The sequence below is a fragment of the Brachycentrus maculatus genome, unplaced genomic scaffold, assembly GCF_059751285.1.
Source record: "Brachycentrus maculatus isolate JH-2025_06_01 unplaced genomic scaffold, ASM5975128v1 h1tg000015l, whole genome shotgun sequence".
NCBI lineage: Eukaryota > Metazoa > Arthropoda > Insecta > Trichoptera > Brachycentridae > Brachycentrus > Brachycentrus maculatus.
Window position 1 is genome coordinate 1,281,207 of NW_028280769.1, and position 24,914 is coordinate 1,306,120.

Sequence of the window (24,914 nt, forward strand, 5' to 3'; positions counted from 1 at the left end):
ATGCATCTCTTATGTCACTGCGACCATATTAGGTATATTGTGATCTCCTTCTGTATCATAGCTCACTCTCAAGACCTACGTGAGTCATGTAGCTCACGACCTGTCTTGGTGGTAAGAGCATTTGCCTTCTCGGAGTCTAGTAGTGGTACTCCAAGGATGTGACTTCGTTTGCGAGCGAGTGCGTCACACTAATAAAGAATCCAGGGCCATACCGAAACTACTTACTATATTTAGGTTACCATAATTATGACAGCCATGAGAATGTATAATTTAGTACAATATATTCAAAATCCTTATCCGCACCCAATAATATATAAGGCACTGCATTGTATAGAAGCAGTGTTATCAATGATTGTTAAATAAGTCAAGGAAAGGAAGGATGATCAGACCTGAGCTACAGGTACCAGTCTAGGATAATAATAAATATTAGAGTGAAAAATCACTTAATTTATTTTGAACCGCTTGGGTATCGGACCTGGGACCTTCAGCGCTAACCACAAAACTATTGAGGCGAACAAGGTTTAAAAAGAAATAAAATTTGCACCTATCTTTCTTTATGACAATGTATTGTTTCAATTGTATGGCATCTCATTCCACATATGTACACATACCACATACGTGTAAATCTATACTGAATTTAAAATGAAGTCAAATTAGTTAGTGGATGTGAAAAATCATTCCTAACAGCATTTATTTTTTAACATGACAGTCACATTTATAATCTAGCGGACAAGTGTAGAGTCCCAATGCATCATAAGGTACTAAAGAAACTATTATATTTAAATATAATAACATATTTTTATGAATAATTATAAAAATAAATATCCAAGAAACAAAAAAAATCATGCAAAAGGATCAAATCAACTGAAAAATGTTACATGCATCTGATATTTCTGTAAAATTAAATTAAATGTGGTGCTGAAAAAAAGATAATAACAATTATATTTTGTTTTTTAATTAATTAGATGTGATTCAATAGCTCAGTGTATCTGTAAAAAGGTTAAAAAGCTAAAAAGGTAAAAAAAAAATAATAAACATGCATAGAATGGCATTGAAAGATATCGAGAATAATTTTTTAAATGTGAAATAAAACCAAAAAATGATACCTTTTAATCTAAGCGCTAATCCTACAATAAATAACGTATGAAGTAAGAAATAATTCGCACCTGGCAAGACTAAATATTATATTTTATATAAATCGTTTCTAAAAATAAGGAATGTATGATCCTAGAGTTAAACTACCCAGTAAAGGTTTTAGCATAATGGCAAAATGTAACTATCCTAACACGCTGACATTCCTCACACTAACGGCAGACATAAAACATTATATACTAAAACAAAAAAAAGGATCTATGTTTGTTCAAATTATAAAACAAAATGAAGAAATATATTACAGCCGTAGCGGAATTTCAAACTGGAAATCAAACATGCTATTATAAAAATCGTTATATCTTTATAATCGTTAACATTGTAATCTAATGTCTAAATATTCCTAACTGCGGTCAGTCGAAAACTTAATAAATCTTACGTTAATAAGATTCAAAAGAATATCTTTTTTTGCGATTCCAATTACAATAGAAACAGGACAAAATGGATATCTATTTTGTAAAATGTATATGTAACGTTCTTCACAATTCACAACACCGATAAATATTTCCAAAATGCTAATCTAACCAGTCTTGGAGTTATATTATTTGCATATACAAATTGACAACAATTCTTTGTTTTATTAGTCATGTAGTTATCGATATTTAACGCATAAAGTGCAGCGTAAGAGTATTTTTTGTGACACAAATATGTATCGAAATCTCCTCAAAAAGATTTGCCTGCTTTGAATATGTAATTAGACATCTATTTAAATGTACGCTGGACAAATGTGCCGAATCGGTCAGTCTTGGGAAATACATTTGCATAATAAAAGACATTTTCTTGCAAAACTACTTGGCAGTCGTGATTTTAACATGTATAGAGAATCGGTTAAAAAGGAAAACCTCGTTCGAAAGCAGATGAAATTAGAATCGGTTGTAACGTAAATGAAAATCAAAGTGTTTTCTTTTTTTTCACTTTTGTGTCATTTGCACTTTTCATATTTATAGTGCTTCAATGACTAATCTGAGATTTTGTAATTTTTTTCATTATATATTAAAATTACTATGTGCACCAAAACTACATACAGATTTAAAATATGAAAGATTTCACAACTATCATAGATTAATACTCTTTTACTTGGTTGATATTCCCCTTCATTAATACTTTAAGTAGCACATTGCGGCTCAGGGCTTTAGTCCGGGAATATACTTGCAGCTAGAAACACTGTTAATACTTTAAGCTGCTGCAGTTTCACGAAAAAAATGTCATTCCGTGCACAATGGAATTTTTCATCAATCAGTTTGCAGTCTTAACAGATGCAGTTAACTTGCGGTCAAATGTGCCCTAAATTAATTTGTTTTTGTATTGAAACTGCAGAATATCTAACTGGGGCAACTGGAAGCGATTTACGCCGACTGCTTCCAGCTGTTAGTGTATTCCCAGACTTAGTAATGACACTGTTTTACAAAAAAAGAATAAACCATTTAAAATTGTGGTCACTTTTAAACCCTAACAATGAATACCACAATGTGATACAAAATAAATTGACAAAAGAAAGTATTAGGAAAGTATTAGAAAGTATTAAGAAAACGATCCCAAAACCTACACCCAATAATTGGGTTCTTGACTGAATTTTTGTTTTGTAAGTAAGGTCCTTAAAAAAATTAATTAACCATTTAGAAAAAAAATCTGAATTTCTTTGTTATTCCATGTAAAATATCTCCATTGGTGTGAACTCATTAATACCCATTAAAAGCTCAAATACGCTAAAAAAATTAGTGCAACGACGTCAATTTGTTTCCGATATGGATACCGTTAACTAGAAACTCCACCAAAAACCACGTTTCATTGGAATCAGTCATATTTTTTTGTATATTTTGTTCAAATGCACAAGAAGAAGAAACAGCACTCTAGAGTAAAGTCTGCACACCTTGCCAGACACGACTGTTTGGACTCGTCTTCCGTCGTGGGGGCCTCGATGTCGGACAGGCCCGGGTACAGCCTGCCCTCCTTGGGGCCCGTGGCCCGGATGCGCTTCACCTCCTCTAGTACAGACAGGACCTGTGGGGAGTCGGTGGAACCTGAAAACGGTTCATTTCTTTATAAAAACAATCTATGTTTAAGATGGTGATAAATAAAAAGATTGATAGTGAAAGTTAATACATCCAAAATGAAAAACTAAACAAATAAAAATAATTAAAAAAAATATATTGTTATTATGTTCATGATAAATTATTTGGCTTGTTTGATAATACGGTGTCTTCCTGTAACTACTTTTTTGGTTAATTTTCCACTGAATGGTGAGTTAGTCAATTTCATATTTTGGCTTTTTCCTAAAATAACCCATTTTCTGTTAGCTTTTTCACAATATGACCCAGCTGTTCAACTAAGCGTATTTCAATTCTCAAAGTATTTTACGAAAATGTCGCTATATAAATTATACAAATTTATTATTATCATATTCATTTTTAATTTAAGTTTTACTTGGGAAATACCACTATTTACCAAGTAAAACTTAAATAAGGTATACGGTGTTTGAAAATGATGCAGAATGCATCGAAACACATCGCTCACTCCTTTCAAGAACGTCATAAATCAAAAATTGACAATTTTCAGTTGTGCATGTTTTTGAAATGCCCAGAAAATGTACTATATCCCAGAAAAATCGGCATATTTTTAACTCAATATTTACCCTCTACAGGGCAGAAAGTGTTGTTTTTGCATTTTGAAAAATGGTATTGTTTAATTATTTTTTTTAAATAAACACGTTTCTTTAAAAAAAATACACAATGGATTTTTAAAAATAGTGGTACATATTTACCAAGTAAAACTAAAATTGAAAATGGAAAGATATTAGCACAAGGGACTGCCGAATCAATTAATGAATTTATTATATTCACCCAGCCAAGAATTAAACACTTGACAAAACATTACAATAGCCAATTTATTTTTTTAAATACTTGAAAAAATTTAAAAGCATTTTATTGAAATACTAACTTCTCCTTTTGTTGGGTTGCTGGCCGACCACAGACGCGTCTGTCTCACTCTCGCCTCCGCCCTGCGCGGGGGGCGGGGGAGGGCCCTGCGAGGGGGGTTGCACCCTCCTGTTGGCCGCGTTGGCCATGCGCCCCCCCCGGTGGTCACCCGACCCCATCAGGGGACTGTCCTCGGAGGTGGGCTCATCTTGATCTATTTCCGTTTCGATACGGTCCATTTCGTTTTCGTCAACCTAAAAGTTGAACTCGACATTTAAAAACATGGGAAAGAAAAAATTATAGAAAAAGTAAACCATTTTTTTTCTTCCCACAAAGCTATCCTACCTGCAGACAAGCCTCTAAATGTAGACATTTAGAGGCTTGTCTGCAGGTAGGATAGTAAGGATAGGGAAAGTAAATATGAAAAATACATTACAAACACCCAGACAAATTGAAAATAAATATTTCTTGAATTAATTTTGCAATTGGCGGGAATCGAACCCGCGACGCCAATTTCGCAGTCGAGCATCTACTCAACTACGCCATGATGCCTGTCGTGGCGTAGTTGGGTAGATTGATTGCATTTTTCTTCTTCTTACCCTTATCCGCATACAATAGTGCATAGGGCACTGCATCATATAAAAGATAGCATTTTTAAAATATGCTATTTTAAACAGTTTACAGTAAAAGAAATATCTATAAAATTATATATTATATTGCTTCCCCTTAACACATCCCCCACATTTCCCCTTTACGAGAAACGCTTAAAAGCGTATATTACATACTGTTGGTAGAGAGCAGGAGACGTTTATAAGCATTCCATTCGCTTACTTTTGATAGTGTGTGAAATGCCAAAAAACATTGTATAAATTAGAATTTGGTTTGAGGTTACTTGTGATTAGTATACGATCGTAATTAGTACACTAATTAGGATCGGGGTTGATGAAAAAACCATCCTACAACGATGCGATAAGTCAATAAAATAACAATTTTGTTATTTATTGCAAAGACATTTACTTTATTGCAACATCTAATAACTTTTTGTGACAGTCATTTCTCTGTGTTGTAGTATTGCCAAACTGTGTTAAAAAAATCAGCATTACAAATTTTGTAAATATAATCCTTATTCTCTTTTTATATAATGCGAAACATCAATCAAAATAACAAAATAATAGTGGAATCATGAAATGTCATCACAACATAGATGAAGTAGAATATGTAAGTCTGGGCATTGACAGGGCTTATGACTGTCATATGCTGATTTAAGTGATCACTTCACACACGTGAAACATTCACCAATTCTAACCATGATAGACAACCACACTATTCATGTTCTTGGAACTTCTACATTACTGCTGCTGTACATTACTGCTGCTGGAACTGCTTAAACTCGAAATGCAGTCCTTGAATTCAATAGACTTCACGAGAGACATCTATGGTGGGATGAGGCAAGCTTTTTATTAATCAGAAAGTCTTTGCTGTAAAGCCCTGTAAATACCCAGATAAATTCTTCATGTTGAGATGTCAAAAAAATAATTTAAAAAAAAACTCCTAATTGGAGATAATCCAGATTTATGGACAAGTATTTGGACACACTCAAAAACGTTGTGAATGCAATGAGCTTACAATATATATAAACACTTACGGGAGAAGATTTTTTCAAGACACGTAACTCTAACATTATGCAAATATTTTATGAGCAAACCACACACACAGTCATCCCACCTCTGCATCAGTATTTTGTGTGGCATTTTCGTGTGCCACATAAAAAGTATAATGAGACAGCCAAGCATAAAATACATCTGTTTCAATAGGAAGTGTCAAATTTATCTAGCACACAATATTTTACACGAGTAAAATAATAATCGCCGAATCGCCTTTTTCATAAATAAATCCTTGGAAATATGGTAATATGGTGTTTGTGTGATAAGCTTACTGGCAGTTCTAACAGCAAATAATGATTAGTATTGGTACTAAAATTAATCCGTTTAATGCATTAATTGTGATGACTGAGAAAAAGCGTTCCCATACATTATAGATTTTTTTGGTGAATATTTTCAGGGACAGAGCTTTTTTTTAATCAATAAAAGTCCCGGAACACACTTTATGTCAGGCTTTTCATTAAAGCCATTCCATTGAGTTACATGGAAAAAAAACCCTATTCAGAGATATAACCTGCAAGCCTTTCATGCAAGTAGGAGAGAATGAATGGGCAAAAAAAATATATAAAAATTAACAACACCCACAGTAATTGAAAGCAACTGAAACGTGACCAGACTTTGTGGATTATCATAATTCATTATTTTAACACATTGTTTTTGGGTGGTTTTTTCATCAACCCCGACCCTAATTAGTATACTAATTAGGGTCGTATCCCAAGTAATCATACATTCATTCTATTCTAACCCTTATCTGCACCCAATGGTGCACAGGGCACTGCATCGTATTGACGCAATATTAGCTTTATCGTTAATTATATGAAAGCAAGGTGATCACTCCTGCGCTTCAAGGATCAGTCCAGATTAATATTAAATAAATATTGGAGTGTAAAATCACTAATATTTATTCTCACCCCCCTGGGAATTGAACCTGGGACCTCCAGCACGGTAGCTAAACACGCTGACCATTACACCACGGAGGCGGACAGTAATCATAAGTAACCACAAACCAAATTCCGATCTGTACAAAGTTTTTTGGCATCACGCGTTCCATCAAAAGTAAGCAAATAGAACGCTTGTAAGCATCTCACATTCTCTACGCACTATATGCGAAATACGCTCTTAAGCGTTTCCCGCAAACAATGTGTTAGCAATAAACACTGTTCTGGAGCTAATAAGCAATGTTTTTGGTGTGTTACGGATTTCTAGGAAGAATTTAGGTGTGTCGTAAGTGAGAAAAAGTTGCAAAGCACTAATATATCGCTCACTCCTTTCAAGAACGTCATAAATCAAAAATCGACAATTTTCAGTTGTGCATGTTTTCCAAATGCCCAGAAAATGTACTATATCCCAGCAAAAGCGGCATATTTTTAACTTAATATTTACCTTCATTGATTCGGCAGTCACTTTGTCGTAAAATCTATCCATTTTGAATTAATGTTTTACTTAGTAAATACCAATAGTGGTATTTACCAAGTAAAACATTAATTTAAAATTAATATTTACCTGCTACAAGGCAAAAAGTGTTGTTTTCGCATTTTGAAGAAAAGGTATTGTTTAATTATTTTTTTAAATATACTAAATATTTTTCAAATGGAGAAAAAACCTTGAGGTTTTACCTAAAAAGGTCTGTTGCACAGTAAAAAGTTCAATAAGTGGCTTGATATTTATTTTTAATACATTGTATTATATTTTTAAACTTTAAAAACATTCTCCTGAAAACACAAGTTTTTTGATCTGTGACGTTCTTGAAAGGAGTGAGCGATATAACATTGGATATATTAAGCAATCTTTCGCTTCAACTATCATTACCTGGGTCCTCAGGAACCTATTCTTCAGCATGAGCATCTCCTCCTCCCTCTGTTTCCTCGCCTTGTCGACAATCTCCTTCTCACTGAGGGTCTGCTGCAGCCCGGCGACCATCCTGGTGCCGAGAACTCGGGCGCTCGCCGAATGCGTCGCGGCTAGCTCCGAGGGTTTCGGCTCCGTCTTGGGCTTTGTGGTCGCCACCGCCGGCTTCTTGGCTAAAAGTGAAGATGGCGGATGATGCAAGGTGATGGTAATTAGATTGGTAATGTAAAAATAAATAGTAACCTATTGTATTTATTATTTCGGCATTCACTTTTTGGTCAGACACGATGAAATTGTAAAAGGAAAACACTTGTTTTTTACCACTTGAGTTTATTTTATTATAAGTAGTGGATTAATTTAATTTCCATCCGTATTTAAAAGCAGCTTCTGAGGAGCAACTAGTGGAGATTTGTGGACGCACGTAATTAGTGCAATCCACCTGTCCCCATAGACTGGTTTCGGAAGCTATGCTTCCATCTTCAGGTCTAAATATACACTGAATATTTATATTTTGTACATCAAAAGCATTGATAACTTTGTGGTATGGTAATAAAACACTCTCTACACACAAATTACACAAAGTAAACAATGGATGGTAAGGAGAGTGTTTTTTTAAATATTTATATTTAGACATGAAGATGGAAGCATATCTTCCGAAACTAGTCGTTATAATAAAATAAACTCAAGTGGTAAAAAAAAAAGTGTTTTTCTTTTACAGTAGTAACCTAACTGAAGTGCTTCGACTGTGAATAGAAAACAAATTTACCATTTTTCATCCTTGTATTTATATGCTAGTGATTTTGTCAATAACCAGTTAGCATAATGTTTACAAAATGCATTGATTAGATTTTACTGCAAGATGGGTAGGAAATTTACAGGGCTTACGACCTGTCATTGGCAGGTTGAAGTACTCTCTATACTACGCTATTTGAATTCTATTACTGAAAGATAATCTGACTCGATTTTCAGTCTCCTTAGTGTAATGGTTAGGTTGTTTAGCTACCATGCTGGAGGTTCCGGGTTCGATTCCCAGTGGGGGGCGGGTGATATTAAATATTAGTGATTTTACACCCTAATAATTAATTAATGTTACCCTTGCCTTCATGTAAGTAATCAAGATAACACTGCGTCAATAGGATGCAGTGCCCTATGCACCATTGGGTGCCGATAAGAAAGATAATCACTATAAGTTGAGATACTAATATTATGCCAAATGGTTTTTCAAATACAGCCCATCTACACCCAGTGATGCATAGGGTACTGCATTGTATTGATTTTGACCATTTATACACAAATGGTTTAGGTAAGTAGAAAATGTATATACTAAAATACGTCAAATGCGTACATAAAAATTTATTCAGTTTTTTTAATTCTAAAAATAACAGTTTGTTATTTTTTACTATGTTTCACCACAAAATCACGTGTTAATTTTTTCCTGCGTGGGAGGTAAAGGCAGAACTTTCGAGAATTGTGACATTATGATTATTATTGTATTATTTTTTATGAACAATTACAACAGAATTTTAAAAAATATTAATAGAAAATTTCAAGATTTTACCTTAATGTCAGGATTGAAAATTGGTGTCATTCGCGTTAAGATAAAATTTCAAAAGTCGTGCACATCGAGAGAAACCAGAAAGAAAACTAAGATATTTTAAATGATGCAAACATGAAGCAATGTTATTTACCTTTTTCATTAGCGTTATTCTGCAACGCTTTGATAGGTGGCGCCATTCCAAATGCCGCTTTCGGTATTATCGCTGACCCTTTATTCTTTTCAAATAGCGCTTTTCTTTCTCTCATCGACATTAATGCCGGGTCGGTATTTCTAGGACTCGCCGTCGTCGTTTCGAAAATCGCCGCTTTCGACATGACATTTCCCCCGGGTGAGCCATTCATATTTGAATTATCCGCCATTCTTCTGTCCCTCGAAATAGGCGAGCTGCGATTGGACGAGGAATTACTATTTACCGACCGTAGAGACCTGCTATCTGGCGTAGATAACGCGGATCCCTGCTTTACCGGCAAGGCCCCTTCGTTCGCGACTTCGTTGCGGTTCTCGCTTTCGCATCTGCCGTTTGTGATGTCTTCGATGCTGGACGCACAATTATCACTGAAGCTGTTTTCTTTTTCGTAATTGCCATTTTCCAGGTTTTGTTTCGGTGGAGGAGGCGCTTTGTGTTTCTTTATCGACGGTCTCTTCGTAATGTTGCCTCTCGGCGAGCGAGAGGGTGAGGTGACAACCGCCACCGCCGCCATGTTGGTGTCGGACGCTGGGGTAGGTTTGTCGCCCTGTTGGTGATTGGACGGTGAGAAATCGTAAACGAGCCGCGATTGGCTGACGGACACACGCTTGAAGCCCTTGGATTCCTATGCAGCGAACATTCCAGTGGTGTAAACGACAACATCGTTCAAATATCTTTTTATAATAACCCACCACGTTTCTACCGAAATTAATGAATGAAAAAAACTTTTTTACCGAACTATCGCGTATTCCAGTGAAGAATCCAAAAGCAAAAATACCTTAACCACGTGTGGAAATTACTAAAAGGGTATTCTAAAAAAAAAAAATTATGACTGGGTAGGATCGACCAAAGAAGCAATATTTTTTTATTTGCTAAGCATTAACAGAATTATACCAGAAATAACTACAAGATATAAATAAAACCATGTTATATCCTAGTTAGTAATTTGTTTCAAAATAAGAATTAAACTGAATTACAGGAAATTGACAGTACTAATTCAAAGATTTATCGAATATTTAATTTCGAACAAAGTTAAGCTATCATGAAGTATGTCAATGTCGAGTCTGCATAGTTGATTATAAGAGGTCATAGCACGATTGACGGGTGCATTATAGTAGCTGCTACCGCGTTGTATTTTGTAATGCGAAATAATTTAGTACGTCTCGGTGGGATATTAAAATATACATAACAGAAAGGTTTGGGCAATCTGGTTTGTCAGTTATTATGAATAAATATTAGATACGCCACTGCTCACCCTTTTGTATAGACGAAAGTCGGAGGTGAACGTTATTATTATAAAGGTATTTTATAAATTTGTCTAGTAAACAGTAAACCCCCCTACAACGTTGAGATAGGTAGTACCCCTTTATCAGAGGGAATGTTATAAGGTATTAATGTTGAAATTGTATTTTTCAATTAAATGACTGAAACGAGTCATTAAAAATTCAAATACAATTTAAAAACATAACCCCCCCCTATAACGTTCACTCCGATAACGCGGTACCAATCTCAACGTTATAGGAGGGTTTACATTAAATATTGTCCGAGTATATAAGGATTATATATAATGGGGAAGCCCAGTGTACTTACTAACAGCAATAAAGCATATAATAATTAAAAATAATATTAGTAATAAGGAAATATTAATACATAGGTGTAGAATGGTAAAATACGTATGTACATATATTATTATAAATTCTCTATATCATATAAGGGTATCTACGACCACATTGTGGATAATATATGAAGAAGAAAAAAAGCAAGAAAAAGATCTGATGAATATTAATTAAGCAGATTTATTTTTAAGAAGAAACGACATAAATTTGACGAATAAATTGTACGTGGAAATTTACTTTTTTTGGTTCAATATTGCACGTCGTAAAATACAAATAAAGAATACTTTCTTAAAGATATTTACACTTCAAAGTTAGCCGACGCTACTATAGAAAATCACGATGAGAAACAAAATAAAACCCACTCGACTTTCTCAGAATCCTTTCGAGAAAGGATTGTCTTTTTTTTTAATGTGAATTAAGAAAACAACCATGAATGCAATATAAAGTGCCTCCGTCCATGATAAGTATTGTATATTTTATTGTAAATTAATTTAATATATACGTTTTTTATATGTTCCCTACATTTAAAAGTAAGTTTTAAGTATAAAAAATTAAACCCTTATAGAAGATCACTTTTGAGTTTATTAATACAAACACAACTAGTTTTGAAAACTTCGGATGTTCTCGAAACTAGTCGTGTTGATATTAATAAACTCAAAAATGGTCGTATACAAGTGTTTTTATTTTCGTATTTAAATCGTCATGTTATTCCAAAAAGTTAATGCCAAATCAATAAATAATATAAAAATAACTTGACAAGATGACATCAAGGCAATTCGTAATACTTTTGACTCGTAATAATTTGAAAGAATTATCTAATAAATAAAATGAGATAAAAAATATTGAAGATTTTTAGAGTCATGTCTTGTGTTGCTATTGACCAAGAAATTTTACTATGAAAACTTTCATTCGCGCGTTTCTAGTCACTTTCATTCATTCATTCAAACCCTTATCCGCACCCCAATGGTGCATAGGGCATTGGATCATTTAAACACAGTGTTATCTTGATCGTTAACACACGAAGGAAAGGTGATCAGCCCTCCGCTTCAGGAACCAGTAGTGTAATGGTCAGCCTCCGTAGTATAATGGTCAGCACGCTCGGCTACCGTTCTGGAGGTCCCGGGTTCGATCCCCAAGGGGGTCAAATAAATATAAGTGATTAATTCACACTAATGTTTATTCAATATTACCCTTATAGTCACTACTGGGAAGTAACTCGCGAAAAGTGGGACTTTGCTACGAAATAGGCTAAAAGGATGGAACGCCACTCCCGCACGTTCTGACATACACTTCTAACTTCCTCTACATCCATCCATGAATCTATGCCCTCCACTTACATAAACTTTTGACACGACCAGATTTTAGGTTCTGATTGATTTTCTTGGATGTTTTTCGCAGATACTTTGTGGCACATTTTATAAACTTTATAAAATAAAACAACTTTGTTTTAACCACTTTTTTATAATTAGTACACTTTTTAACCTACCGGTTTCGACAACATTAAGGATTTTTTACGGAGTGTGTGGAAGTTTTTGGTAGGGGAATGTAATTGAGTATTTTAATGTTTTTAATGTTTTAGAATTTAATAAACCCTGATGATGACAAGGTTCTTGTCGAAACCGGTAGGTTAAAAAGTGTACTAATAATAACAGGGTGGTTAAAACAAAGTTGTTTAATTTTATAAAGTCTGATTGATTTGGTCGTGCCAAGACACTCTTGGCCGTCCCCTTTTATTCTTCTCAATAAAAAGACGAATAAAAACCTATAAAGCGCGTGACAAGAAAAAAACTTGCAATCCAACTACGATATTTAAAATAATTAATATATGAGAGGACATTTAGCGGTCAACAGAACACCGGGCATAGGTCAGAGACGGTGCAGTCTCCACTTCGACGAATGACCCGAAATACTCGTCGAAGGTATTTCCAGTCAATTCTTTGTTATGTCCCCGTCTCGCCCATTTACACACTTATCGCGTGAGAGTGAACAGGAAGCGACCAGCTTTGAGTTCGGCAACTTTTTTGCATATGGTACACGACGCCGGGTAACTGGAAACCATTAGGTACTTGGGTAAGTACCAGTCAAACAATGGCATCACGAATAGTGGCAAGTGCGAGTTATGTTTATGGTAACATCAAGCAAAAACCTTATCTTAATGCCCAAGATAAAAAAAGAGAAATATCAAATTGGAGAAACAAACCGAGCTTTGATTGGCGAGAGATCGAAGTGGCCATTGAATTTGGCGCAGCCTTATGAAATTTAAGGGGATATTCACAAACACAGAGCGAGTGTTTTTGCCTAGAATTTTCAATCATGAATTACATGAAATTATAGTAACCTTAAACATAAAGAGTAAATCCACTCACGAGTAGGCATAGGATATGAAACATAAAAAGTTGAAGTCTGAGTAAGGTCATGATAAGCGGTGTTGCGTAAGCCGTAGTCACTTGGACGTTAGGCAATTAAAAATTCACAAACACAGAATTCATTCCACCGGTGACCACCGGAGAGGTCACATGTCCGTTAAAAATAAATAATAAATTTTTAAAAATTCAAAAGGTCACATGTCCGTTCACGCCCGATTTTTTCAAAGAATGTTGTATATTGGACTTTTTTTGATTTTTTTTTAAATATGCATATGGAAAATATATTTTTTATAATTTTTTTAAACTCCTTACCTTTCAATAAATCTTTTGTTTTTCAAGACCATATAATTATTTCGAAGAAAAAACTGTTTTTTCAATGCAAAAACGGTGTTTTAAGAATAAAATCAATTACGTAAAATGTTACCTGGATTTGGAGAAAATTGAGTTGTGACTTAACGAATACTGGGCCTTAATGCCTGAGATAAAAAAGAGAGTGATCAAGTCAGAGAAATAAACCGAGCCTTGATTACCGAAAGAACAAAGGGGCAGCGATTTTGGCGTAGCCTTATGAAATTTAAGTATTTTTTATTGGACACTTAAAAGCGTCCACATACTGCTCGACGGTTGGTGCATTTCATTAAAAAATGTGTTAAAAACCCTTTCAAAACCAGCAGAAAGAGAGACCAAACAAACGCTATCCCGCTAGATCCTAAACTTTTTTGGTCAAGCACCTTCGCGGAACAAGTGATCAGACCAATAAAATGCTATCCCGCTAGATCCTTAACTTTTATGGTCAAGCCCCTTCGCGGAAAAAGTGATCACTTATCGGGGTTAGGTACCTAGAGCCTATTTAACGTAGATTTATTACCATACATAAAGTTGAAGTAACGAAAAGATTTTCAGGACACTTATATTTTATTTTAAAAAAAGTATATGATTGTGCGTGATAGTGAATTTTTATGTGGTTAGAAAATTATCAAACGCGCTTCGGATGATGTTTTTACTATTGATTCAGTGTGTACTATTTTTAAAAATCAATCAATAATACATGATTTTATTTATTTAAATGTATTACAATGCTAATAATTGGAGGCACTTGTAACACAGAAATTTTAATGAATTAATATATGATCGCTTACTACTTCTATGAAAATAACGGCATTTGCAACTGTCAGCGAAAAGGAAAACGGGTAGCCAATGAGTACCAATATGTAGCCGTTCGAGAATATCGCTGTTATTATGGTAAAACACAAAAATCGTGCATTTACCAAAATATCAAGCAAAAACTGTACCAAGCATCCTAATGGAAGGTTTAAAAAAGGCTTGATGAAATCGACACTTAGCAATTTGCCGCTAATCAAATTGTTATCAGCATTTTTTTAAACTATGGACTGTTTGGTAAATGAAAAAGCGAGCACAGATAAAATGGGCCACCGGCACAAACGCCTACTTTCTGCGTAGTATCTTCTTTCTGTCCCCAGTGGGACATTAAGTCCAGTTTGGGAATCACCGGGCTGGGCTAGACAATATACGCATTTAGCTTTTTGTGTGGCAACACGCGGGTAAATAGTACCTACCGGAAAATAAATACATATATTACATATCGCTCACTCCTTTCAAGAACGTCATAAATCAAAAATCGTCAATTTTCAGTTGTGCACGTTTTCGGAATGCCCAGAAAATGTACTATGCCCCAACAAAAGAGACAGATTTTTAACTTAATATTTACCCGCTACAGGGCAGAAAGTGTTGTTTTTGCATTTTTAAGAAAAAATATTGTTTAATAATTTTTTTAAATATACTAAATATTTTTCAAATGGTGAAAGAACCTTCAGGCTTTAACTAAAAAGATCTGTTGTACAGTAAAAAGTTCAATAAGTGGCTTGATATTTATTTTTAATACATTGTATTATATTTACAACATTTTGAGTGTGTCCAAATACTTGTTCACAAAATCTGGATTATCTCCAATTACAGGAGTTATTTTCATATTATTTTTTGACATCTCATCAAAGATGAAGAAGAATATGGAAGTCTGGGCATTTACGGGGCTTACGACCGTCATAGGCTGGTTTGAGTGATCACTTTACACACGTGTAACATTCACCAATTCTACCCATTATTGACAACCACACTACTCAAATTCTTGGAAGTAATTCCAAGAATTTGAGTAGTGTGGTTGTCAATAATGGGTAGAATTGGTGAATGTTACACGTGTGTAAAGTGATCACTCAAACCAGCCTATGACGGTCGTAAGCCCCGTAAATGCCCAGACTTCCATATTCTTCTTCATCTTTGATGAGATGTCAAAAAAAAATTGTATTATATTTTTAAACTATAAAAACGTTCTCCTGAAAAATCAAGTTTTTTGATTTATGACGTTCTTGAAAGGAGTGAGCGATATGTGCATACGTTAGTTGTCCATTGATGGCCCACTCCGACTTTAAAAGCATTCATTTGTGTAAACACGGCGCAAACATAGTATGTTACTAGTTACTTTCTCCAGTGGACTTGGTATACTTTGGACCAAATTCGGCGTAATTTGAACAATCGTCTCTGAATATGAATAACCATTTGCATATTAAGACGCAAAATATGGTGACATCTCCCCCTTTTGTCATTTGTTTTGTTGGTAAAGTGTTATGAAACAGACGAAAAACACGCGAATTTTAACAATGGTGGTAGGATGAGGGTGTTTTTTAAGGCTACTAGTGATAAAAATGAGTTAAACAGGTAAGAAAAACTTTTTCTACTGTAATTTCACGTGGAACCAAGAAAAAAATCATTTTTGTACCAATATATCCAAAAATACTAATTGATAATGATATCGGTGGATAAAATTACGCGACAAAACATGTCCAGGTGGAAAATTATGGCGTGTACAAAAGAGACCAAAAGAGCGCTACCGATAGCCCCTAGGGTAAAAATTGTAAAACAATATTCTTTTAGAGGAAAAAAAAATAGAATATTTAATATAAACCCGAATAAATATTACAGTGAAAAAATCACTTATATTTATTTGACCCCCTGGGAATCGAACCTCCAGAACGGTAGCCGAGCGTGTTGATTATTACACTACGGAGGCGGACAAAACTTAAGTTAATTATAAAATAAATCATTGAAGTTAATGAGCTACTATTAAAATATAAAAGTCGATCAAAAGTCCGAAAGTTGAATGCTCAAAAGCAAAAATTTTATGGTACCTAATACAATATTTAACTTATCAGCATTTTATATTAAAAGTTGCACTTGGTAAATACCACTATTTATTAAAATCTATTGTATTGTATTCCGCACTATTTTCAAACACCAAATGTTGCGGAATGCAAATAAATCAATATATCGTGAGTGGACAGTCAAAAAAACATTAACTCGAAAATATGCAATTTCGCCTTAATGATGCAGTATTATAAAGTTTTCAACGTTCTATAAACTGGTAAAATATACTAAGTCGTTTGAAATGTCATTCATATTTAGGTGGTTTTACAAGAAAATTCAACTTCAAGTTTAATAGCGGGTATTTTATTCAGGCTAACAGCTTTAAATAACAGGGATTATTCAAACAGGGATTTTAGAGTGAACGTTTTTTGCCAGTAACAAAAATATTACAATACATATATTTTTTTTAAATCCGGCGTGAAATGACGTATGCCTCTCAGCGCAGCCGTACGCTCAATTAATTCTATTATCGCGAGTAAGGCCTTAATATGAACCCTTTCTATGAATCGTGACTGGGTCGTACTTCACGTCTCCTTGCATTCAACTCGTCAAACCTTCACTATTTTGTTAAACTGATACTTGATTGATAAGATTCCAAGCCTAGTGGCTCAGAATCCCCGGCATACGAACCTTGAACGAATAGGTCAGTGTGTTAGCTGGTGACTGCACTATGTAAATGAAACGTTGCCACCAACCAGCCACAATAGAACAAGAGGAGATCGACAGAGTGATGGACGACAGCTGACAGCTTCAATGCGATACTTCTTAACCCCGTTTATTTAATAAGCCTCACACTCGAGTTAAAACTTAGGCATGTGCGATCGAATTAAAAAATGAATTAAATTTTTGGTTGGTTGGAAGATATTGCTTTTTAGCAATAAGCCCGCCAAAATACTTATTTGTTTTCTGTACATAAACTTTAAATAAAAAAATTTAAAAATTAATAACGATGTTGGAAATAGTAATTTTTTTTATTCAAACCCTTATCAGTACCCTATGGTGCATAGGGCACTGCATCATATAAACGCAGTGTTATCTTGATCATTAACACATGAAGGAAACGTGATCAGCCCTCCGCTACAGGTACCACTCCAGGGTTTCATTGAATAAATATTAGAGTGAAAAAATCACTAATATTTATTTGACCCCCCCCCCCTTGGGGATCGAACCCGGGACCTCCAGTATGGTAGCCGAGCGTGCTGACCATTACACTACGAAGGTGGACAAAATAGTAATTACCAATCACTAATGTGAAAAGGCAAATCGCCGCAAGTTAAGAAGAGTAATTTTGAGATAAACGAGTTTAAAATTAACTTAAAATGATGCTTGTTGCCAACACATGTATCAAATTAATACAATTTTGCGGCTATTTGGATAATGAATATCTCGGCAAAGGAAAGAGATGGAGCAAAATCTGTGATTGTATATGATAGAGGCCAGTTATAAGAATGCTTTGAGCCGTGTGAAGCCAAACAGCCGCAACTTGAGTTACGGCTAGTTGCCTTTACACATTAGAACACTCCTAATCATTCATCGTTCACTTTGTGTAATATCACTTGTAGACTAGAGTCTACAGTTGACCTGATGATGGAAGGGTTATTCCGAAACCGGTAGTCGTGAAGTAGATTTTTAAGTGGTATCACACAATGTGAACGATGAATGACAAGGAGATTATATTCTTTTTGACATCTCAACATAGATGAAGAAGAATATCTGGGCATTTACAGGGCTTACGACCGTTAAAGGCTGGTTAAAGTGATCACTTTACACACATGTAACATTAACCAATTCTACCCATGATTGACAACCACGCTACTCAAATAATTGAAACTTAAAGAAATATTGATTAAACTCTTAAAACAGTATGCGCGAGTTCACAATAGCCATATATGGTGGGATGAGGAAAGATTTTATTAAGCAGAGACTCTTTTCATTTGTATGTGAGGTCCGAATCCTGGATTATATTCACATACATGAGAAACGCTTGAAAACATGATTTTCAATATACATATATGAGAGCTTATAACTTGACCAGTCAATTTATTTGGCTATTTGACATAAAAAAATCTAAAGCTAGAAAGAAATACAATTCGAGAATAAGTAACGAATATCATTGTAATCGATTAGCCGAAAAAATAACCGTTATCCATTTGTCACACCTCTAAAACGTGTTATCTCAAATCACGGATCAAACAAACTGCCTGAAATTAATTAAGATGACTCTCAAACGGACAGTTGATCCTTGGTCCTAATTTTACATCAGCCAAACTGTAATAATATTCGTCCGCCTCCGTAGTGTAATGGTCAGCACGCTCGGCTACCGTTCTGGAGGTCGCGGGTTCGATTCCCAGGGAAGGGTCAAATAAATACAAAGTGATTTTTTCCCTCTAATATTTATTCATTATTACCCTGGACTGGTAACTGAAGCGGATTGATCACCTTTCCTTCATGTGTTAACGATCAAGATAACACAGCGTTTATATGACGCAGTGCCCTATGCACCATTGGGTTGCGGATAAGGGTTGGAAAGAATGAAACCGCAATAATAATAAAGAGATAGTTGATAGCATCCAAACGGTGTCGGGTCGATTGGCAGGCGCCTTGGCATAGTTAGGTAGACGCTCGACTGCATGACTGGCGTCACGGGTTCGATTCCCGCCAATTTCAAATCGAATTGAAAAAATATTTATTTTCAGTTGGTCAGGGTGTTTGTGATGTATCTTTTACATCTGCGTTCTCTATACATACTTTCCTACCTGCAGACAAGTCTCTGAAATAGAGGCTTCGCGGGTTTTTCCCGGGCAGACCACCAAAGAGATGGATTAACAGCTGGGAATCGACATTAACACCTAAAGCGCGATGGCCTCAAACAAAACGCGCCCAGCGGTGGTGGGTCTGATCTGACCCAGTACAGAAATCGCCTTTTAGGCGTTTTTCGTCGGGTTTTTATATTTTATATATTATTCAAAATAGCCTACATAGCAATAGGATAATGTGTCATAAGTTTTGTATGAGAATTTTCAAGTTTTTGATAGTTTTGAAATTAAATTATCCAAGCGCATTATTTTACATCCAAACGCGACCGCGCGCTGCGGCTCACTACCACAGACTAACTAATTTATATACTCACTACTACCGCGGAGCATGTCACAGGCGCATGTAGCGTGGTTGGCAATGAAGCAGTGGTTGTAAACATTTTTATTTTTACTGAATTCAAATAATTTGTGTTTTTAATTTTATAACTATATTTTAAGTCAACATCATAACAGATAGAATTATTAACAAAATGCAACTAAGTAATTATCTTCAAATATAAAACGTGGCAGTTAGCTCCAAAAACCACAAAATGATTCTAGGATTTTGAGTTAATATTTCAAGATAAATTTTTGTCCATAATGCAATTAAAATTCATTTTAAATTCAGTGAAAATATTTAAATTTTCATTGAAAAATATATACGGAATTGCCCAAAATGGTGTAAATATTCATTTAAAGTTCGCCATTTCTTACATAAACATTTTGCGGGTTTTAGAAATTATGAATACAATTTTGTACGAAACCAAATAAAACTAATTATTATAAAAATTTTATATACAAGTTCGTTAGACATAATAGGTATGATATTTAATTTTATTATTGACCAATAAATTATTACCAAAAAATAAGAGGACAATCGGTACTTTTCTTGTTGAAATCGATGTTTTTATCACTTACTGACATTTCTTATAAAACCACGTTTTCCGTTGCACTTTCAAATTCTGAATCTAAGGTTTTTGAATTCTAAATCACTGTCATCTGCACTATTCTCTCACTTTTCTTTCACTTTTAGAACTGTCCAAAAGTCGTTCAATCTCGTCATGAGATAATTATTTTTTTCCTGCCATTGTGGTAAAGTGTCGAAAAGATTTAAAAAAAATAAAACTAGAAATCGTTCAAATATAAAACAGTTTATTGTGAAGGTCTGTGTTTTGTAATATTAATATTTTTTAAATGTAGATTTACCTTATAGTCTATATATATGATATTTAATCCGTCATACAAGTAAACAAATAAATCAGTTAAAAACAAATATAAAAAAAAACAATAAACGGAAACAATCGCCAAAGATTGACAATGTATGCTTTTGTTTTTGGGATTTCAAAATCACGGCAGACGGCACACTAACACATTGATAGCGAACAACTGACCTTACTCAATATGATTTTTGATATTTTATTTGTTCTTTTTTTTTAAATAACTCATTTGAATCTGGTCCAATAATTTTCGTTTGTATCTCAATTTGTAGGTAATTTTTTGAAGAACGATTACACTCAAGGAAAACGACGTAAACAAATTACCTATTACGTAATCAATAATTTTCCGCGATGGTGGGTCTGACCAGACCCACCATCGCAGAGGAGGTGTTAATCGAGGTTAATCCTTCTTTAAAACAGGCCACTAGGCCTACACCATGTAGAAGAAGAAGAACAAGAAGATACGTGTACATATCGTAGTCGTACAGGAAAAAGTGACCAACTAACAAAACGTAAAATGTTCAGGAGGGCCATTTAAGTCACTTTTGCTTGGCAAGAAAATAAACATCAATGCAGTTAGTCATTTTTACCAAGTCAATATATTATACTTACAAGTTTAAAATCCTTAGGGATTTTTTCAGGGTAATATTAAGCTAGTAAGATATCAAATAGTCAATGATCACGTTTTTATAAAAAAAATGCACTTGGTCACTTTCTCCTCTATGACTACGATATGTTGCATCAGCTGTTCCGACATTTGATATTTTTACTAATTCCCAAGTTATTTCTTACGTCGACGACATTTGGTCTTATGAAAAAAAACATTTTATAATGCTTCTGAAAAACCTGTTGTGAATCCCAACACCGATGCGATGCACCTAGTATAAATATAAAATAACCAGATTTTCTATTACACATACATAAATTGATAGTCATTTCGATATTTCATACCTACTTTCGGCGATATTATAATATTACATATGGCGGATACTTTTGAGATATCGCTCACTCGTTTCAACAACGTCGTATATCAAAAATCGACAATTTTCAGTTGTGCATGTTTCCGGGATGCCCAGAAAATGTACTATATCCCAGCAAAAGCGGCATATTTTTAACTTAATATTTACCCGCTACAGGGCAGAAAGAGTTGTTTTTGCATTTTGAAGAAATGGTATTGTTTAATTGTTTTTTTTTAAATTTACTAAATATTTTTCAAATGGAAAAAAAACATAAAGGTTTTACCCAAAAAGACCCGTTGCACAGTAAAAACTTCAATAAGTGCCTTTATATTTATTTTAATACATTGTACTATATTTTTAAACTTTAAAAACGATCTCCTGAAAAGTAAATTTTTAATGATATATCGCTCACTCCTTTCAAGAACGTCATAAATCAAAAAACCTGATTTTTCAGGAGATCGTTTTTAAAGCTTAAAAATATAATACAATGTATTTAAAATAAATATTAAGCCACTTTTTGAACTTTTTACTACGCAGCAGATCTTTTTAGGTAAAACCTGAAGGTTTTTTCTCTATTTAAAATATTTAGTATATTTAAAAAAAATATTAAAAAATACCTTTTCTTCAAAATACAAAAACAACTCTTTCTGCCCTGTAGCGGGTAAATATTAAGTTAAAAATATGCCTCTTTTGCTGGGATATAGTACATTTTCTGGGCATTCCGAAAACATGCACAACTGAAAATTTACGATTTTTGATTTTTGACGTTCTAGAAAGGAGTGAGCGATACGACGTTGTTGAAAGGAGTGATCGATATGAGATGTGTATTTGAGAGTTATTTTCATATTATTAATAATATGAAAATAACTCCTGTAATTGGAGATAATCCAGATTTTTTGAACAAGTACTTGGACACACTCAAAATGTTGTAAATAAATTATCTGGTCAAATTATAAGCTTAAATGATAAAAATGAATATCATATTTTCTGGCGTTTCTCATGTATGTGATTATGATCCAGGATTCGGACCTCACATACTAATAAAAGAGCTTCTGCTTAATAAAAAGCTTCTTTCCATCTCACCAATAGATGTCTCTAGTGAAGTTCTAGTGATTCAAGAATAATGTCTCAAAATTGGTTCATATACGTAGAACTTCCAAGAATTTGAGTAGTGTGGTTGTCAGTAATGGGTAGAATAGGTGAATGTTACACGTGTGTAAAGTGATCACTTAAACCAGCCTATGACGGTCGTCAGCCCCATAAATGCCCAGACTTCCATATTATTCTTCTTGGATGAGATGTCAAAAAATATTATTGATAAAATTGAGAAAGGTGTGTTGAGATGGTTTGGGTACGTGAAACGAATAAGTGAAAAAACACAGTTATTATGCAATCGTAGTTGGAAAAGGGAGTCGAGGAAGACCGAGGAAAAAACTTTTTCAAATACTAGAAAGTATACAGGTCAGAAGTCGGAAAAATCGGCGGGTATGCATGAGAAGATCAAAGAATATTGAAGAGGCAAGTATTGTTTGTGTGGCGTTCTTTTATCCCTGCCTACCTCTACGGGGAAGTGACGTGATGGTGAATTAGTTAGATAGTTGGTTATATTTATTTCTTGAATGTTTTTCACAGATAATTTGTGGCACATTTTATAGACTATATAAAATTAAACAACTTTGTTTTAACCACTTTTTTATTAATAATATACTTTAACCTACCGGTTTCGACAAAAACATTCGGTTTTCGATGATGACAAGGTTCTTGTCGAAACCGGTAGGTTAAAATGTATTAATAATTTTAAATAAAGTGGTTAAAACAAAGTTGTTTAATTTTATAAAGGTTATATTTATCTCTCATTATCAAGGTTAGTTCGTGGTATCGCTCGGAAACACACCAAAACCGTGATGCGTATCAATTATTGAGATTCGAGATATTCGCCGAATTGTATGTATGTACATATCAAAGCAGCGCTCATGTCTAGTACTTCCTCTTGATTGAATAATAGACTGACCTTCGTTACGTTACAGTTTGGTCTCTCGAATTAAATTCAATTATTTTGATTATGATTTATGTTGCTGTTAAAATATCAGGTGTCGAAATACGTATAATTCAATCGGCGCTAGTAATAAAGACATACATTCCTAAGAATCAGAGGTAGATTTGTCAATAGTACTTCGAAGATACGTACAAGTACTTAAACGCGTCGCAATCATTACAAATTTTATTCTCGTATATTTTTTCTTGGTTCGGGAAAATTTGGCCACAACTGTCGTCAATAAAAGGCGATTCAGTTGGCTAGGCCATGTACTCCGCATGCCTCCTGAGAGCCATAATCAAGCTTGCCTCTTTTACAAGGCATCAGGTTCACGCCGCCCAGGACGACCACTCTGCTGACAATTCGTCAACAGCTCCCAGCTGACCCTAACAGTCTACAATGACGATAAGTTAAATGATGCCAGAAAAAATACATATTGTTTAAAAAAAAGTTATTGCTCTTCTTCTTCAAACCTTAACTGCACCCAATGGTGCATAGGGCACAGCATCATATTGACGCAGTGTTATCTTTGATTGTTACCTACATGAAGGCAAAGTGATTACTCCTGAGCTTCAGGGACCAGTCCTGGGTAATATTAAATAAATTTTAGAGTGTAAAATCACTTATATTTATTAAAATAAATAAAAGAAGTTATACCTATGTATATTTTTTGCCTCATTCGACAATTATAACGAGCAGGAGAAACGAAGATAAGCGATCAAATATCATGATTTATAACTCTGTGCTGGGGAAACAGGAGCGTTAAATATCATAATGTGAACTGCCAATTAAAAATATTCCTAATTGTTTACTCGTTAATTGCATGTTGTGCGTTGATGCTGTAAAAATACATATACTGTGAAAATTTTAAATTGAAAATCATCTAATCAAAGCAGGCTTTCCCAAACTTTACTGCAATGGAACATGTCAAATTCGGTAATTTTAGCTCGTTGCAAATTTATATTCGATACACGAGGTTATGCAAACGAGGTTAAAAGTGCATGTTTTAACCTCGGCTCGTAACGCATGTCTGTGTTGAAACCTCTAGTGCATGTTGGTCTTCAGATAGACCAAAAATCACATGTGTTAGACATTTTGTGTAGTATTCAGTGTGTAAATGGTGCTATGGTGGTGAAGGGTGGTATTGTTTGCATGCTGTGGTAGTGATTGTCCTGACGAAGAGACGGGTACGTCTCGAAACCGGTAGACATAAAAATCTCGGTGAGTGGTTATATCCCAATATTATTAACATTTTTGTAAAAAAATGACTAACCACAAGGTAAGTGCTTTAAATATGAATAATATTGAGAAAATTATATTCGATAATTATTATCAGTAATTTCTACATTATAAGGAGTGAGGGGCTCTTGGATACTCTGATACGATGTC

The 24,914-nt window shown here is 34.4% G+C and overlaps 1 protein-coding gene across 2 annotated transcripts in view; it reads right to left on the reverse strand.

Moving 5' to 3' along the window:
* The window catches only part of LOC148313327 (anillin-like), a 75,133-nt gene that overhangs the window by 18,692 nt on the left and 31,527 nt on the right, over window positions 1-24,914 (reverse strand). The window contains exons 6-9 of one of the 2 annotated variants that reach the window (XM_088264099.1): window positions 9,262-9,865; window positions 7,535-7,746; window positions 4,087-4,318; window positions 3,020-3,170 (exon numbers count right to left, since the gene is read on the reverse strand). In XM_088264099.1, the coding sequence (XP_088120225.1) occupies window positions 3,020-3,170; window positions 4,087-4,318; window positions 7,535-7,746; window positions 9,262-9,865 (1,199 nt within the window). Of the gene's footprint in view, window positions 1-3,019; window positions 3,171-4,086; window positions 4,319-7,534; window positions 7,747-9,261; window positions 9,944-24,914 lie in introns of both variants that reach the window. The other variant, XM_088264090.1, reaches the window with a different exon arrangement.